This window comes from Rhodnius prolixus, unplaced genomic scaffold (assembly GCF_049639745.1).
Source record: "Rhodnius prolixus isolate KJV_2025 unplaced genomic scaffold, Rpr scaffold_3, whole genome shotgun sequence".
Classification (NCBI taxonomy): domain Eukaryota; kingdom Metazoa; phylum Arthropoda; class Insecta; order Hemiptera; family Reduviidae; genus Rhodnius; species Rhodnius prolixus.
The window spans coordinates 48,972,346-48,989,482 of NW_027411603.1; the positions used below are offsets into that span (position 1 = coordinate 48,972,346).

Sequence of the window (17,137 nt, forward strand, 5' to 3'; positions counted from 1 at the left end):
TAACCACCTCTGCATTCCGCCGGTTTTTTAGTACATCTACGCTTTGAAGGTTTCATTAAATTAATACGCCCATGTTGCGTATTATACGAGGTCTATAAATTAAGTAATGAGACTGATTTTTTTTTTAAATATTTTTATTCAAAAAGAATTACAATTCTATATTGTCACCTTCAAAATAACTTCCTTCTGAAGCCACACAGCGCTGGAGACGTTTCTTCCACACCTCATAGCAGTGCTCGAACTCCGATACTGGAATAACCTTCAGCTGGACGTCGGTTACAGGCGTTTGAATGTTTTCAAAACTGTCCCAAAATGAGTCCCCTTGAGGTGATTTTTCAACTTCGGGAAGATAAAAAAGTCACAAGAACTCAAGTCAGGCGAATAAGGAGGCTGAAGAGCCACAAGGGATGTTTTTACTTGCCAAAAACTGGTTTATTGAAATTACTGTGTGTGACAAGAAGCACTATCGTGACTTCCAGTCATAGTGCTGAAATATACAGTATTATTTCACAACTGTAATAACATTAAGCATTAAATATGGTGTTAAGTTATCCAGAAAACCGCTCGGCCGGAAGTGAAAGCATACTCAGGCTTTTGTTTGGAATTAATTTCTTAAAAATTGATTTTAAGGATTGGTTCTGATGAATCACTTTTTTTTTTCTAAAAGCAATCCGTTGTTTTTGTAGTAAACGTGATATAATTTTGAATTCAAATAATATTTACTAATAATTCCGAGTTGAAAGAAATTAGGTTTTATGAATATAAATAACAGTAACAAAAAGTTTTGTTTTTCTCATTATTTTATTTATCGTTTGTTTCACTTTCTCGTGCCTGTTCATAAATTTTTTAATGAATCAACAAAAAAAAACAACAAAACGCTTTGATCATTTTCTTGGTTAATCGTGTACTGTGCACGATTGAGGTGCGTGTGTAAGTTGGTATTTCTATGCGCGCGTATGCACGGCGAGTGTATAGCTGTGTAGAGTGGGGAGAACGAACAGAGGGGTGTAGTTTGCCAGCTGTACGATCAATTCATTCAAGGCCGTGTGCCCTTTACCTATCTGCTGCTAGTGCTCCACTCGGCCACCAGGGCGGGCCCTTTTAGGGTGGGGAGGCGACTTGCCTGTCTGATCCCCCTCCCGCTACCCCGCTGTTTCGTGGCGGCTCTCATTGAACAGAGAAAGCAATGTAATAATACCTGGCTGCCGAGAGTAGCGCCCTTTTAGTCCCTGGCGCTGAGAGTGAGAACTTCCAAAGCCCTTTCTCCCCTCTCTCTTCATGTTTACTGGATTTCATTACAAACTATTCTAGTGTTTTTATTTTGTATTGTTAGGGTTTCTATTTTTTTTTAGTAATTACATTATTTTCAGTCGACAGATCTGAAATATGGGGTCCCTTTAGGATATTATTTGAATTTTCTGGAGAGTCTTCCTTTAGAAAACCCTCAATGTCCTGGAAGAGGAAGTCAATTTTCTCCAAAATATCAAGATAGCTGGGATCAGCCTCTAAAGATAGATGAAATAATAAATATCGTACAGCGCCGGAAGTCAATGGTTTTGTTGATCTTAGATTCTAGAAGAAGGAAATCCTTAGATTCTAATTTTTTTATATAATTTAGGTAGCACCGTTCTTTGTCGAAATGTGTGAAGACCCAGTAACTGGAAGAGATGAAAGTTGATGACTAGGTTGATGATCGAGAGACTTGGGGGAAGCTGTAGATAAATTGCTTGGGGTCAATATACGACTAGGGAGGCAGTAATTAGTCTGGGAGAGATGAGATGCTCTCAAAGTAACTTGACTTGGGAAATTTGGAGCTCCAAATTGTCTCTAAAGATTTTTGTAAGTGGGGAGGTTTTTTCGATTAACAAAAAAAAGAGAGGGGATGATCTTTACAAGATTTTTAGGTGGAGGAGAGAGTTTGTGGACGGAAGGAAATACGTTGGTGTATTCTTTCTCTGTTATCAAACTAGCTTGGTAACATGGGAAAACAGTCGGTGATGTCTTTTAAGGAGAAGAATGAGATATCTGAAGATATCTTAAAGCCCTTCGACAACTTGCAGTATCAATCGTTAAACTTATTGTACTTAATTGAATACTCGTAACTAAGCTACCGCGCCTACAGTCTCTCTCTTTAATGTAAGCATTGGATAGTTTACGAATCTACAAAACAAAATTATGTGGTAAGTCAAATTTTATTTGAGTACATTACTTCAACAACACGTCACCAACAACCAATTTCAGAATGAGCGTTTTAGATTTTATTTTAAAAAACTTTGCAAGTTATATTATCAGGATTCTATTGCTAACTTTACAAGCTCTGCATTGCTCTGTCATCCTGATTAGTATCAGGAGTCATGAAAAAAAAAAAAACCTGTGTATAAAACATTATAAGCTTCAGTTTTCTCGTCAGTAAGAAGGAAGGAAACAGCAACAAACCTAAAACAACAATTACCATAGAATTTTTCTTTATTTTATGTACAATTTAATTAAATATGGCCAACAATTAATAAATTAAAAAACAATATAAAACAAAAAAAATCATAATTCACCAATGAAACCCTTCTAAGAGTTCATAGATTTCATTTCAACATCACTCGTTATTTTAAAAAATAAATATCCTTTATTAAAAAAAAAATAATAATAATAACCCTTGGTTAACCTTAAAAATATTCCCTTCATTCCCCTAGTAGCATCATTTAAATATTATTTTTGATTCCGTACCTCCCTTCAAATATATATAATATTTTTTAATGTATAATATATATTTATTATATATAATTAATTTTTATAAAGCATTTTTTTAAAAAAAAGAACAAAATGGTAAATTTATTTTTCTTTTTTTTGGTTAACTATCCAGTTATTGAAGGGCCAGCCTTCAATAACAGTTAATTTCTTTCTTTATATAAATAACTATAACTGTAGAAAAACATAACAATGTACAGCCCCGTGGTTCAACTATCAGCCCACTTCGAATCCAATTATTAATAATAATATTTATTAATATTTTTTTTTATACATATTAAACATTTTATTTATTAATTTTTTTTTTAAATATTAATTTTAACAAAAATATACAATATAGGCTTTTTTTTTGTAACTTTTTTGGATATTTTTTTTTTAAATTTTGATTCACACAAAAAAGTTCGTTTTTTTAAATTATTTATTTTTTCTCAAATAAATAATAATGGATTTATTATACAGATATACTTTATTAAAATAAGATTTATTTTTTTCGTAAACCTGTAACCAAAAAAAAAAATATATATATATATTTATTAATAAATAATGTACACTAAATGAAAATAGATTCACATATTATATATTTTGCCAAGATTTATTTGAATACGTAGCTATGAACAGCTGTTAATTAAATAATTAAGATCAGCTGATTGTTTTGTCAGGTTATAATTTACTTAGAGAACAGTAATTGCATTTAAAAAAAAAAATTAAGTACAAAAACAAAGTAAACTGACATGATTTCTATCATTTTACTGTAATTTTTTTTTTAGACATGGAATTTTTATTCAATGTTCATCAAATTGGTTCTATATATTCATTAAATAACTTGGAGCAGAATCTGTAATTTAGAACAGCTTTGCTTATTTCGGGCGGCCAACCGCTGAGGAAAAACCTAATTTTAGAAACAGGTACTTTGGTAGATATTTAGAGAAGAAAGATGTCCTGCCTAGAAGCTCACCAAAAAATTCTAGGATTTTTTCTGGCTAAACAGTGTTGTCTTGGAAAAAAAAGAAAACCCTTCATTAAAACATAGTTTTCAATGAAATTAAGGACTTTTGGTAGCCAGGTTTTTGGGTTAACCTAAATAACCTCCTAATAGAATGCCTTAATCCAGCAGGCTTTGGCGTTTTAACAACATATGGGTGGATAGCACAAACGTTATGTTTTAGCACAACTTTAGCTAGCACAGGATTGGCGCAATTATAAAATGTAAGTAGTTATATGATTTATTATCTAGTTTTTGTCAAAACTCAGCGGTGTATAATGTCCGTTCTGCTTAGACAAATCTTAAAGTAATGTTATTATTACGCAGTTTGTCTACTTGTAACATTTGTCTTCCTTTACAAAATGGCCAAGACTTAGTCCTGTCAAGCAACAAATTCCTTCCTTTTTTGCAGATAATATGAAACTAGAAACACGACTACTAACTACCAAAACTGGAAATTGTTAAAATGTTGACATCACTCACAAAATACCTGGTTATCTTCTACCTGTACTTTTAGACTACCCTATCATGTCTTTTAATTAATTTAAAATTTAAAATCACTAGTTAATTTCTATTGAAACAAAAGAAGCTTCAAATTTTCCTTAAAATAAAAGCGCGAATTAACATTTAGTAAAAAGGTCAAAGTTTAAAATTTTTAGACCGAGAATTGCCAACTTAAGATTTCTTTTTGTGTATTTATCGATCTTTTCGGTTGTATTTATCGATCTTTTCGATTGTATTTATCGATCTTTTCGATTGTATTTATCGCGGAGAATAATTGAAAGAAATCGATCTGTACTGTAATTCTATAAACCTTGGTAAAAATTATTGGAACTAAAAAGGAAAATGAAATGAAAATTAGCCCAAAAAAAAAACAATGATAATTTTCTCTGATTTTCATTTTTTACATGGATAAATCGTTGTAATAAGAAGAAAAAATTGTAGGCCGCAAAATTTTCCTAATTTCTATTCATTTCCTTCAACTTAAAGAAAATTTAATCCAATTAAAAGATGTTTAAATTACTATTAATTTTTTTAATATTCTAGGAACCTTTCTAACATAAAATTTGGTTACAAAATTCTGAAACAATATTTTGATAAAAAACAAAACGAACTAATTGTTCGAATAAACACAATAAACGAACTAACACAATTGATTGTGTTCAATCAATCAATCAATCCATTGACTCTTTTCTTTTGTTTTGTTTTTCACAAAATGGCAAAAACATATTTTTATAGATTTAACACACATAGAATTCTATAAAATAATGTATATATTTTTATATACCAACAGCTCCCATATTTAAATTGAGCAATTTTATTTTATTTATTTATTATTTTTGATGTCATGTATGATGAGATCATCAAAAGAATTAACAATTTTGATTTGATTAATTATTTTGATGATATTTCACAATAATCAATAACTCTCGCATGCATACAAAACATACATTCTAATGTACATAATTAATCCATTTATACAAATTATTTATACATTTATAGTTTCCTATTTTATTTTTTTTCTCGCATATATTTATATAGCAATACAATAATATCTGGTTAATTTCATGAAAGTGCCAATTTAACTTTGTTTCTTGTCTAAATTGTTGATTGAGTCATTTGTTAATGAAATTTAAAACAAACAAATGAACAAAACTATGGGTCTCAAGCAAAATCGGTCAGTTTTCCGAACTTTACCGATCGCAGCCGATCTTTCTTTACCATTAAAATATTTTTTAGTAATGGATATAAACAAAAAATTCCAAATTAGTAACGGATAAACGAAATTACTAATTCGTAAAAACCGTTTTGTTGTTTAGAACCCCTTTAATTTGGTGAGAAGGGTCCGTCGACCAACAGCTGCTCAAACACACAGACGTCACCTTACACCGTCTCCTGGGCTACGCGCTACTGAGATTCAGTATCCGTTTTCCCTAATCTCGTTTTCTGATTTCCAAATACTGTCCATTGTACTCCGGTCCAGCTCTCCTCACTTGTTGAACGGACATTAGGGTGTTTGTTTGGAAATCCATCCAACTAGCAGATATCTGGAGCATTACAGATTACCATGCAACTTAGTGATTCTAGTGAGCGAGTTAAACCCAGGACACATGGTATCCCCTAAGGACTTCGGAGAAATTTACCAGAGACGTAAAAAGCAATTTCAAGAAAGGGAAATCTTCACCACCTCAAGGAAGACAAGGAATCTAGTTCTTGCACAAAGCGCTACAAATCCTTCACATAATGGCGGCCCAGTTTCCTTAGACTCACCACAAGCAGCACTATTTCTTCACTGGATAAGGGCGTTACATACTAGCGTACCTTCTTGTCCAATGTATTTTGGCATTGAAAGCCCTTTTTGCATTGAAAGGAAAAAAAGAAGAAGGACATTTGCTCGGTCTGTCCAAAAACTTCAACGGTTTCATTAAAATGCCGGAAGTGACGTTCTCCTCTCACTGGTTACAAATTTCTTAGAGTTCTCTTTTTTCGAGGATACCCATTATAAACCCAAGATACTGCAGCCCAACTATCGACTTTTCTTACCCCAATAAATATTTTCTGCATTAACCAGATATAAAAAAAAATTCTTACATATATACTTATATATATATATTTTTTTTTATCATATATCAACTAAAATATTTTTCTCTTCAATCGATATTTCGCTATTTATCGATTAAGTAATTGTATATGTATATTTATATAAATTGTATGGTATTTTATTAAATAATTACTCATGTTTTCAACCACAATGCACTAAGTTCTAGACTTTTTAAAAAAGCACAAACAAATAATATTGTCACATCCACAGTACATTCTATCTCATGCAATATTAATTATAACCTATTCCTTTTTTCTAAAAAAAGAAAAAGAAGGTTATTTGTTTGGTTATAACTGACTTTGATATCCACACAACTAATAATATCCTCTATTCATCAGAATGTACCATGTTCAAATTTTTATTTTATTTTATTTTTGTGTATATATATATTTATACATTTAATGATTTTTTTTTGTTTTATACTTTAATATTTATATTGTATAAATATATTGGTATTTATAGTATGTATAAGGTTGTATATTTACAAATTCTAGTATAAAATATATAGTTATATATTGTTTTTTATATTTATAATTTAGTTTTTACTTAAAGTTATTAATCAAGCACATAAGCATACTTAATATTCAAAGTTTTCTTTTGTAATAATTTTTTTTTGCAATTAAATAAATATTCGTAATTTTTTCCCCTAAATGATATCGAAGGCTAAATCGATAAATAAATCGAGACAAAAAATTTTGCTATCGTAAATTATTTTTGAACAAAACAATTTAATTCTCTGTTTTCATTTTTATTACTGTTTAATATTGTTCTCTCCTTTTTTTATAAATTAAAAAAAAACTATTATAGCTTCAAAAAAGTAATATATTTAGGAAAAAATTAAGGAAGATCTCATTTGGAAGTTCGACGTTGTTTGTCGCATTTATTGTTTTAAAACAATTTTTATTGTTTTAGGTTTGAATTTAAATTATTAATTTAAATTACATTGCGTCAATTTGTTTTCGTCAAGTTTCTTAGGCGGTCGGTGGTTTATTCAGTGTACTGTCAGCTTCTTGTTGGCGAGCTTATAAGAGGCTCCTAGAAAGAGATAAATCTAAGGGCCTTCAGATGGATTCGAATCCAGGATCTTCACGTTGAAACCCAGTAATCGCTAACCGCTCGGCTAATCCCTTCGCTTAAATTTCTTGATATGTTACTTCCGTTTATCTAATCTATTGTCCGGTCCTCTTTAGAGAAGGAAATCAGCGTTAAAATTGGTGGGAAGGGTCACCCCCCTAAACCTATCGTCAATTTTTGTCTTTCTCATTGCGTAGTTAAGACGATTTTAGATGAATTTCGGAATCAATTCATTCGTCCTTGGTAGACGAATGATCCAGTCAGTGGGTTTCCGTCCATCATCTCATCTGATGTAAGGCGCTGTGCCCAGAACAGGGATTCTAACTAGGAGAGTGAGAGATGTCCTTGGAAATAAAAGGGTCATCCTACTGTCATCTATCCTCTATCTTGACGCCTAGACAGTCAAGTTTTATCGACAACTTCATGAGCTTTTCCTTAAGATAATGCAGTACGCGTTCGTCCACAGCTGTGCGCTGGATCGACATAATTTCAAAGGAACCATGAAAGCAGGTTCTGAACTAAAAGGAAAGAGAGGAGTCTATTTCTCCGCCATTAGGTGATATTCAAACAAGTTCAAGAAGACATTCGCACCAACAACTCCTGCGGACCAGATCACAGAGATCTTCTTTCAATTGAAGAGATTGTCTTGTCCAACTAAGAAGCACCAATGACTTCGACAAAGATTAAATCCATTTAAATTAATATTACTACTTAGGTCATCCTCTCGACTAAAAAACATTGATAATAAGAAACTCCAATAATATTAATTTAAATAACAAATATTCAATTAATTTTTTAAACAATATTTAATTTCATTAAATTGACCTTTAGCCTTTGACACAATGTAATTTAAAACAATAATTTTTTTTTTTTAAATGATACCTTAATTTATTTTTGCTTTTTTTAAAAATTAAAAACAAAAAATCATGAAATAATTATTAAACTAATAAATTATTTAAAAAACAATATCGTCAGATATGACGTACAAAGATGGCTCCTAAATTCCAGGAGTTTACACTGTTCCACAATATTGTGTGGGCTTAAATCTTCAGCTGACTTTCTACCATCAACTATTCAATTTATTATTTATTATATAATGTCCTTTTTATTCTTTTTTTTTTAATAACTGTATTCATTATTATTAATTTTTTTAAATACAAAATCTTTTTTAATTATTTATTATTCCCAAAGAATATTTTTACAAAAATTATTAATTTAATTTTTTTTATAAAACTAAATTTGCTTGCTTCTTTTGATTTTATATTATTCTACGATCTTTTTTTGTTTTTATCGATTTTTTTTTTTAAAAATGGAATCGATTTTTTTTTTTGTGCCAAATATTAAAAAATATTTTCCACTTTTCTCTCACAAATGTGTTTAATAAATTTTGATTGATTGGCCAGCCGTGTTTTGATTTTAATATTTACTAAATATTTAGTAATGGCGAATAGTTGATTTTGCTTTGATTATTAAGAATCGATAATTTTAATCGATTAATTTTTGTTAAAAGTTATTGGTTCTTAAAACACACAAACAAAAAAAAAAAAAAAAGAAAAGAATGAAAACAATTCTGAATAGGTTATATCGATTTTATAACCTCTACTAATCGATGTTTTTTTTTGTGTCCAGGTTACTTTGTCCATTCTCTAGAAAATCGGTAGAGGATGTTACACACTGGGTGAGCTCAGAAGAAGTCCAGCTTTTCAATGGGGTTAATTAGGTGGGGCGGATAGAGCTGTCTTAAGAGTTAAGTCTCAATTTTTCTTTTTAATTAACTGTACGTTACTTTACAGCATTTTAGTTGGCAGCAGCATAGTGACTGCACTTTCCCTTATAGGAAAGTAATAATTCATGCATTCCCATTAATTGAGACGAAGTACTTCCGTTTTTTACGGTAACAGGAAATCTCACGCGAGAAAACAAAAAATTCTCTCATAAAAGTTTAATAATCAAAGCAAAATGTTTCGCCATTAGTTTTTTTTTTAAATTGATTTTAATTCCCTATTTAATTTAATTTTTATAAATATAAATTTTTTAATTTTTCATTTTTGATTATGTATTTCTTTTTTAATTTTTTTTTTTGATTGTTTTTATATTTTTCATGATAAAATATGTGCAAAATATAATCAGCTGGCAGTGTGTTTTCATAAAAATTTTTTTTTGATTAATATAAAATTTTTTTGATTATATAATATTGTTAAAAAATTATTATTATTTTTTTTGATTAGAATTTTGTGTGACTAATGTGTTGAAAAATAAATGATTATTAAAAAAACAATGAAGAGATATTTAGGTCAATTTAAAATTTTATTTAGTTTTCTTTTTTCTTTTTTGTAAATTTTTGGAAAAATGTGGTGTTGATTACTAATATTTGTAAATTTAGCAAGTGATATGAGTGTTGCCAAAAGTTTGGCATACACACACCAATTTATTTTATTTTATTTTTTGGCAAGCAATATTTAATAGGTTTTTAGATAATAGACATAGCCACAAGTGGTTTGATTCCATATTTATTTTGTTTTACATCCCCCTTCCCTTGTAAATTTTCTTTCCTATTTTTTTAATTTATTTATATAAGTGCTTTGTAATAATTATTTTTCATTACAAAATTTTCTTTTATAAAATTATTTTAAAGCATTTTCATTGATTTGTTTTTATTTTTATTTATTTATTTTTTTAAAGTTTATTTTCTTAAAATTTTAAACATTTTTATAGTTTTTCACCTAAACTATCTAAAACACATAAATATAGTTCGAGATTATTATTTTTTTTTTAATTGATTAAAGATTTCCCTAAGCGTGTTGATTTAGAAAAAAAAAAAATAATTAAATAATATTAAAAAGGATATTATGAATGGTTCATTCATTCGATCTGAAAACATCTAGAATTTTCCGAATTATTATACAGGGTTGTTCTGAAGGGCGTGGCGATATCGGGTCGTGAATTTTAGATTTTTAATTTTAATTGGGCGATTAAACCTGTTACAGTTTTATCCATAGAAAGTATCATCGCCAGTGTTTTGGCAGCCATTTCCTTCTAAAATCTTTTCCTGCCATACTCCAGGCTAGGCGGCCTTCCACACTCCTCGCTTCTCGTAGCGGCTACAACCCTTGATGATCTTCAACGAATCTCTTACCGGCCGAAATCCCTATTGGCGGCTACTACAGCTTTACAATCAATCTAGACGGATCTACGAACGGATCTATGTTGGACCTTCAAGGTTTACCATAGCGGATGTGTTCTTCACTATTTATCAGCTGCTCCTTGTAGTTTTGGTACACCAACTTCCTGTTCTTAGATCTTCTCGATAAATTAACTTCATTTACTCAATTGAAGAATGTTTGTAGAGTTTCCCGTCCGTATTCAAGGCGATCTACTTTCTCTGCTGAGAGGATCAGTCCAGTTTTGAAGAGTTTTTGGGCAAGTGCAGGACAAATGACGATTTTCTCCCAGTTGAATCGGTTCCCCTAGTTGTTCCGTGCCAGCTTCTTCATCTGCTCACGCGATTTGTACTAATTACAAGTCTTTTCAAACCAAATGAATCATTTCTAGGTCCTAATAATTGGAACATCTTTTTTTTTGTTAATCCTATCTCTATTTTTAAAGGATTTCTTTCTTTAATTTATTTAAAGAAATGCATTCAATTCCTTGTTTTATTGTGTGGCTAATAATTCTATACTTAAAAAATTAATAATTATAATAATGATTAGGTTTTTTTGAGGAGGGGCGAAAATGGTTATGAATGAATAGGGAAATTTTAGTATTTTTTTTTTTTTGGTTCAGTCGAATATCTGGCAACACTGTTCAAGAGTATTTTGGTTTTAAGTTAAAACAAACTTGTTTCAAATAATTTTAATGGGAAAATATGATTTGGTTTTTTTTTTGGATGCTTTGGGTATTTTGGGGATAAGTGGTCATCATATGTTTCTTCGATGGTCAACTTCACATTCTTGGAACAAGCGAAATCCATGTTCAACATTTTGAATCTTATTTATAATTTCGAATCCTCAACTTTTACTCTATTGTCTTCCAAAGATTTTGTTAATTTTTTTTTCTTTATAAATACCCTACTTCTTTTTTTTTTGGAAAGAAATTCTGAATTCAACGTCTTCTTATTAACGTCCTTTCTTTTCAATTCGACATCAGAGTTGGCAAGGATTCGCCAATTTTCTGCTAAAGATCACTTGACTGTGAAGTAACCATCAAATGGCTGTCCACAGTTTCCTCCCTATGTCAGAGTGGCCGGCTAACGTCCGCTTGTGATTGCATCCTTTCCACTCGTGTGCTTATTGAACAGTCACTGCAACAGGAAAGAATAGAAAAAGAGATTAGTAAGATGAAAAAAAAAAAAAAATAATAATAAAGTACTGAAAAATGTATTTATTGGAAGTAAATGTGGAGTTCTTAAAAAGGAAAACAAGGCGCCACGGTAGCCGAGCGGTTAAGAGACTAGACCCGCAAAGCTAAGATGTATTGTTGGTTTAGTGGGTTCGATTCTCCTGGTCTAGGTCTTGTATTTTATTTAATGGTTAATATGAGAAATTTATAGTAAAGAATGTTAGGCGGTTATAGGCTAGACCCACAAAGCTAAGATGTATTGTTGGTTTAGTGGGTTCGATTCTCCTGGTCTAGGTCTTGTATTTTATTTAATGGTTAATATGAGAAATTTGTAGTAAAGTATGTTAGGTGGTTATAGGCTATACCCGCTAAGCTAAGATGTATTGTTGGTTTAGTGGGTTCGATTCCCCTGGTCTAGGCCTTGGATTTTATTTAATGGTTAATATGAGAAATTTGTAGTAAAGTATGTTAGGCGGTTATAGGCTAGACCCGCAAAGCTAAGATGTATTGTTGGTTTAGTGGGTTCGATTCTCCTGGTCTAGGTCTTGTATTTTATTTAATGGTTAATATGAGAAATTTGCAGTAAAGTATGTTAGGTGGTTATAGGCTATACCCGCTAAGCTAAGATGTATTGTTGGTTTAGTGGGTTCGATTCCCCTGGTCTAGGCCTTGGATTTTATTTAATGGTTAATATGAGAAATTTGTAGTAAAGTATGTTAGGCGGTTATAGGCTAGACCCGCAAAGCTAAGATGTATTGTTGGTTTAGTGGGTTCGATTCTCCTGGTCTAGGTCTTGTATTTTATTTAATGGTTAATATGAGAAATTTGTAGTAAAGTATGTTAGGCGGTTATAGGCTATACCCGCTAAGATAAGATGTATTGTTGGTTTAGTGGGTTCGATTCCCCTGGTCTAGGCCTTGGATTTTATTTAATGGTTAATATGAGAAATTTGTAGTAAAGTATGTTAGGCGGTTGTAGGCTAGACCCGCAAAGCTGAGATGTATTGTTGATTTAGTAGGTTCAATTCCCTGGTCTAGGCCTTGGATTTTATTTAATGGTTATGGGAAATTTATAGTAAAGAATGCCAATAGCCGCCGATCACGACACCTACTTTGTAGTTGACATTTAATAATAATGTAACAAGATTTTGCGAACTGGAAACATAACAATGTAAAAAAAAGATACAAGCCTCACGTGCCACATCATCATTACTGTCACCATGGCAATCTGGATTATGCCAGTTAGTTTCTGTTCATCACAAAACAACATTCGTTTGATGAAAGGATCAGCTGTGGATTTTGGAGTGTCCACGATTAAATTGTTGGTGGAGGGGGGTGAAGAAAACGGAAGGGAAAAACAAACATAATATTAAGTGAACTTTACTGAGCTCCATCCGGCCAGCTGGTAGTTTAATTGCTATATTGGACGTGAAGAGTAGGAGGTGGGCCAACCGCAACAGTAATTATAGCAACTTGGCGGATTGGGGGGGGGCGGATTGGCCGGAGGTTGAAGGTAATATAAACCATAACTTACAGAGTAACGGACACAAAACCATGATTATGTAAATGGTAGGCCACCGGCCTGCCAATAGCAGGCCTCAAACGTTTGACTTGTAAATTGTATTACCAGCTTAATGATTAGTTATTTATGCAACCATCAAATTAACTCGCTCGCTAATGAATATTTCATAAATTAAATTTAAGCTTATCGATGCTCCAAATTGATTGGCTGATAGAATATAATTTATAATAAATTTTTTTTGGGATATATTGATTTTCGAAATTGAGTTCTTCTACGGAAATGAGAGGACATTTCCTGAAATCTCTTGAAATAATAAAAAAAAACATTTCTGAGAATTATGTAGATTTGAAAGAGAAGAAAACGGAAACCTAGACAACCATGGTTTAAGGAAACTGTCACTAATAAATGGGTTGTTACGACAGTAAGCAGGCTGAGGATCGTATCTACACAGGATCAACAAAAAGGTCCTCTCCTCTTTGCGTAGATTGCAATGAGGAGGAGGATTTCAAACATGTAATAATGATATGTCCACGTTATGTGGTAGAAAGGAAACGAATGTTTGACGACATATACAGGTATTTAGATGCACCATTTCGCTACGAAGACATTATATTCTCCACCAACATATATGTGCTTAAGTCGATAGCAGAGCTAGCAATGAAATATGAATGTATTTAAAAGCTATAGCCGAATTAGAATGAATGGAAGAAAATGATTAGAGAAGGATTACGGTGATTTTAATTTCGGTGAAGCTGTAAGGAAGGCAGGAATATAGAGTACTGATCCATCCATTAGTTGTAAGTTTGTATGTAAATAGTTGTATATAGTAGAGGGATGAATGCGTGAAGCGAATGTAGTTATAAGTAAGAATGGAGAGTGAGTGATATTCTAGTGATAAGCACCTAGACGATGCTGGCTGTATGGCGAAAGCCAATAAAAAAAAAAAGAAAACAAAAATAAAAAAAAAAAACGGAAGTAATAATTATTTGATTTTTAATAACGCGAAAAAAGTCATAAACGTTCGAACTAAATTTGTTCATAGTTTTCCCAAAAAATCAAGTGTGGTTTAATATTATTTTCAGAAGTTGGCTAGACTGTTTGTTTTACTATTGTTCGGCGTGGTTGCAGAGGGTGGAGAGTTCCACTAAAATGGCAATATTTATGAGAAGCGTGGGTTTTTCAACTAAAGCCGAAATTTATAACCTATTTTTTTTGTTTTCTTGTTTGTACGACGTACATCTCTGATAATCATAGAAACTCCAGGACATTACCCCTGGACTATTCGTGGCGACCGATCTGCGTCACTCCAAGAAGGTAGGAGGTTTCTCTCTCTCTTGTTCTTGTCGTCCATCTCTTCAAGAGAGAAGGCATTCTGGCTCACTAGCTAAAGTTTACGTTGTAAATAACAACTAAGTTTGACTGGCAAAGCCTCCTCCATCTTACTACACCGACCAACCTGCTTCAAAATATCCTGAGTGAAAAGAAGTTTGAAAGAGCTCATTCTTCTTTAAATCATCGCCATCTTTATTCATATATTCAAGTAAATGGTTTCCCAGTTCTTCCCTTCCAGAGCGTGTAAAAAAGTAAAGTAATCGCCTATTTTTTCAGGCGGGGCTTAACGTCCAACTACCAATTAGGCGTCGTGGACGGAGCGACTAGCATACATACTTTACTGTAAATTTCTTTTATTAACCATTAAATAAAATCCAAGGCCTAAGACCGGGAGTCGACCCACTAAACCAACAATACATCTTAGCTTTGCGGGTTTAGCCTATAACCGCCTAACCTACTTTACTATAAATTTCTCATATTAACCATTAAATAAAATCCAAGGCCTAGAGACCAGGGGAATCGAACCCACTAAACCAACATCTTAGCTTTGCGGGTCTAGCCTATAACCGCTAGGTTACTGTGGCGCACTCCAGAGCGTGTAGGAAAGTAGGTTATTCCACAAATTATTTATCCTAGTATCAGCTGTTAAAAGAAGCGTAGCGAGGTTATTTTATTTGGATTGGCTTCAACTTTATATCAGTAAAACTTCTCAAATTTAAAAGCAAATGTTATACTAGAATAAAATGATATGAATTACATTTGAAGGAGATAACCGTTGGTCCTTTATAATATAGCATTTAAATTTAATAAATTTTTCCAGTTCAAAATGACGGGTGTGATTATAAAGCGCCTAATTTCTTCGACAACTCCCGGAGTTTGCCGAAAAACTTCGGTTACCTAGAACTATTCAATAGTAATCACTTGAGAGGGAAACTGCCACAAGTGCAGGTCTTACAAAGGCAATATTTTGGATAGGTTCAGACTAAATGGAACCTAAGCTGCTGTTAGTCAGTTGTAAAAACTGCAGCAGCTCCGTGTAATTCTTATTGGCTTAGGTTCTTAGAACAATATAATTTATTATGTCCCCACTATTCATAAGTAGCGATTAAAAATATGTGCTGAGGAAAACCTGCGGATGGAACCTAGAAATAGGGAGATCTGCATCTAGCCAGGCTGCACTGAAGGCTCTTGTATCCTTCAGAATTCTGGGAATGTAGAAAAGCCCTAGAAATACTGACTCGGTACAACAAAGTTCGGCTGGAATGAGTGCCGGGTCATGTGGGGGGATTGAAGGGAATGAGAAAGCTGATCATCTGGCCAGGAATGGATCTAACACTCCTTTCATCGGCCCGGAGCCTGTCCTGGGGATCACCAGGGGTTCGGTTCGTGCAGCTCTCAGAGATTGGATCTGGAGGGAGCGTGAAAAGAACTAGGTGATGTGTCCTGGGGGTTAAACACAGCAAGACTATTGCTTGCCTTGGCTGTGTAAACAAAGAACCGAAGAGACCCTGTGTTTGGGCAGAAATAGAGATTACTCTGATTACAGGCCTATTCACGGGGCACGGTGGGTTTAGGAAGCATCTGCACAAGGTTGGGCTTATCAGATGGGAACCGTTGTGCAGATTATGACAGGTAGAGAAGGAAACGGCCTCTCACCTGTTGCAATCGAGCGTTTGCCCTATGAAACCTTTGGAACGCTGAGACCTAAGGAGATAGTAGCGCAAAAAGAACTAGTAGGGAAAGTCCTCCAACCTCTTTAGGAGGGGAGGGTTCGCTTACTAGAACTAAGAAGGGGCTGGCACAATAAGTCTCTTGAGGCACAATAAGCCGTGGGGCTTTCTATTCTATTCTTAAGTAGTACGATCACATCATTTTTTTTTTTCAAAAATCGATAAGTAGAGGTAGAAAAGTAGAACGAGGTCTAAATAGTAAACTTAAACCAGACTAAACGTGTGAATGATTGGCTCCCCCAAAGGTCCCTGATTGTATTATTGCATGAATGTAGTAGGGCTATAGCATGATGTCACACAGGTGCGGGGGGTAGGTTGCACTCAAGGGACATGATGTCCACTATGTAGTTAATGTTGAACACATTTAGTGTGTCAAACTGTTCAAGACAATCACTGGGGCAATTTTCACCTGCCTAGTTTGTAATGATTTTTTTTTTTAAACTGTATAATGCAATTTTTTCGCAGCACCTCTCATGAACAATGCGAACAAAGAAGCAGAAGAGGCAAAACAGTTGAAGAGAAGACAGCAATGCTTAAAAAGCAGTTAAGATAGCGGTGGTATGAATTTAAATTCAAGAACCGCTTTAAACAGTTCACATGCCACAAACTCGTAAAAGTTTCCTTCCAATTTTAAATACATTCCCGGTTAAAATGGTTAATTTGGAAAAATCTACACGATAGCAACACTTTTCTGGCAAAGATTAGAAAAGCCATCTACAGAAACTGCGGTGAGATGATTGAAAAGTAAACTTCATCAATCATTAGAAGTACTTGCGATGAGGGGTGGAGTATAGGGGGGTGTGTTTGGCAGTTGCA

The 17,137-nt window shown here is 32.8% G+C and overlaps 1 protein-coding gene across 2 annotated transcripts in view; it reads right to left on the bottom strand.

Moving 5' to 3' along the window:
• Positions 1-2,825: 2,825 nt before the first annotated feature.
• Positions 2,826-17,137, bottom strand: part of Teh1 (tipE homolog 1 phospholipid transfer protein) — a 197,920-nt gene continuing 183,608 nt past the window's right edge. For both annotated transcript variants that reach the window (XM_074126471.1, XM_074126470.1), the window contains one exon: positions 2,826-11,700. In XM_074126471.1, the coding sequence (XP_073982572.1) occupies positions 11,634-11,700 (67 nt within the window). In that variant the 3' untranslated portion in view covers positions 2,826-11,633. The remainder of the gene's footprint in view (positions 11,701-17,137) is intronic.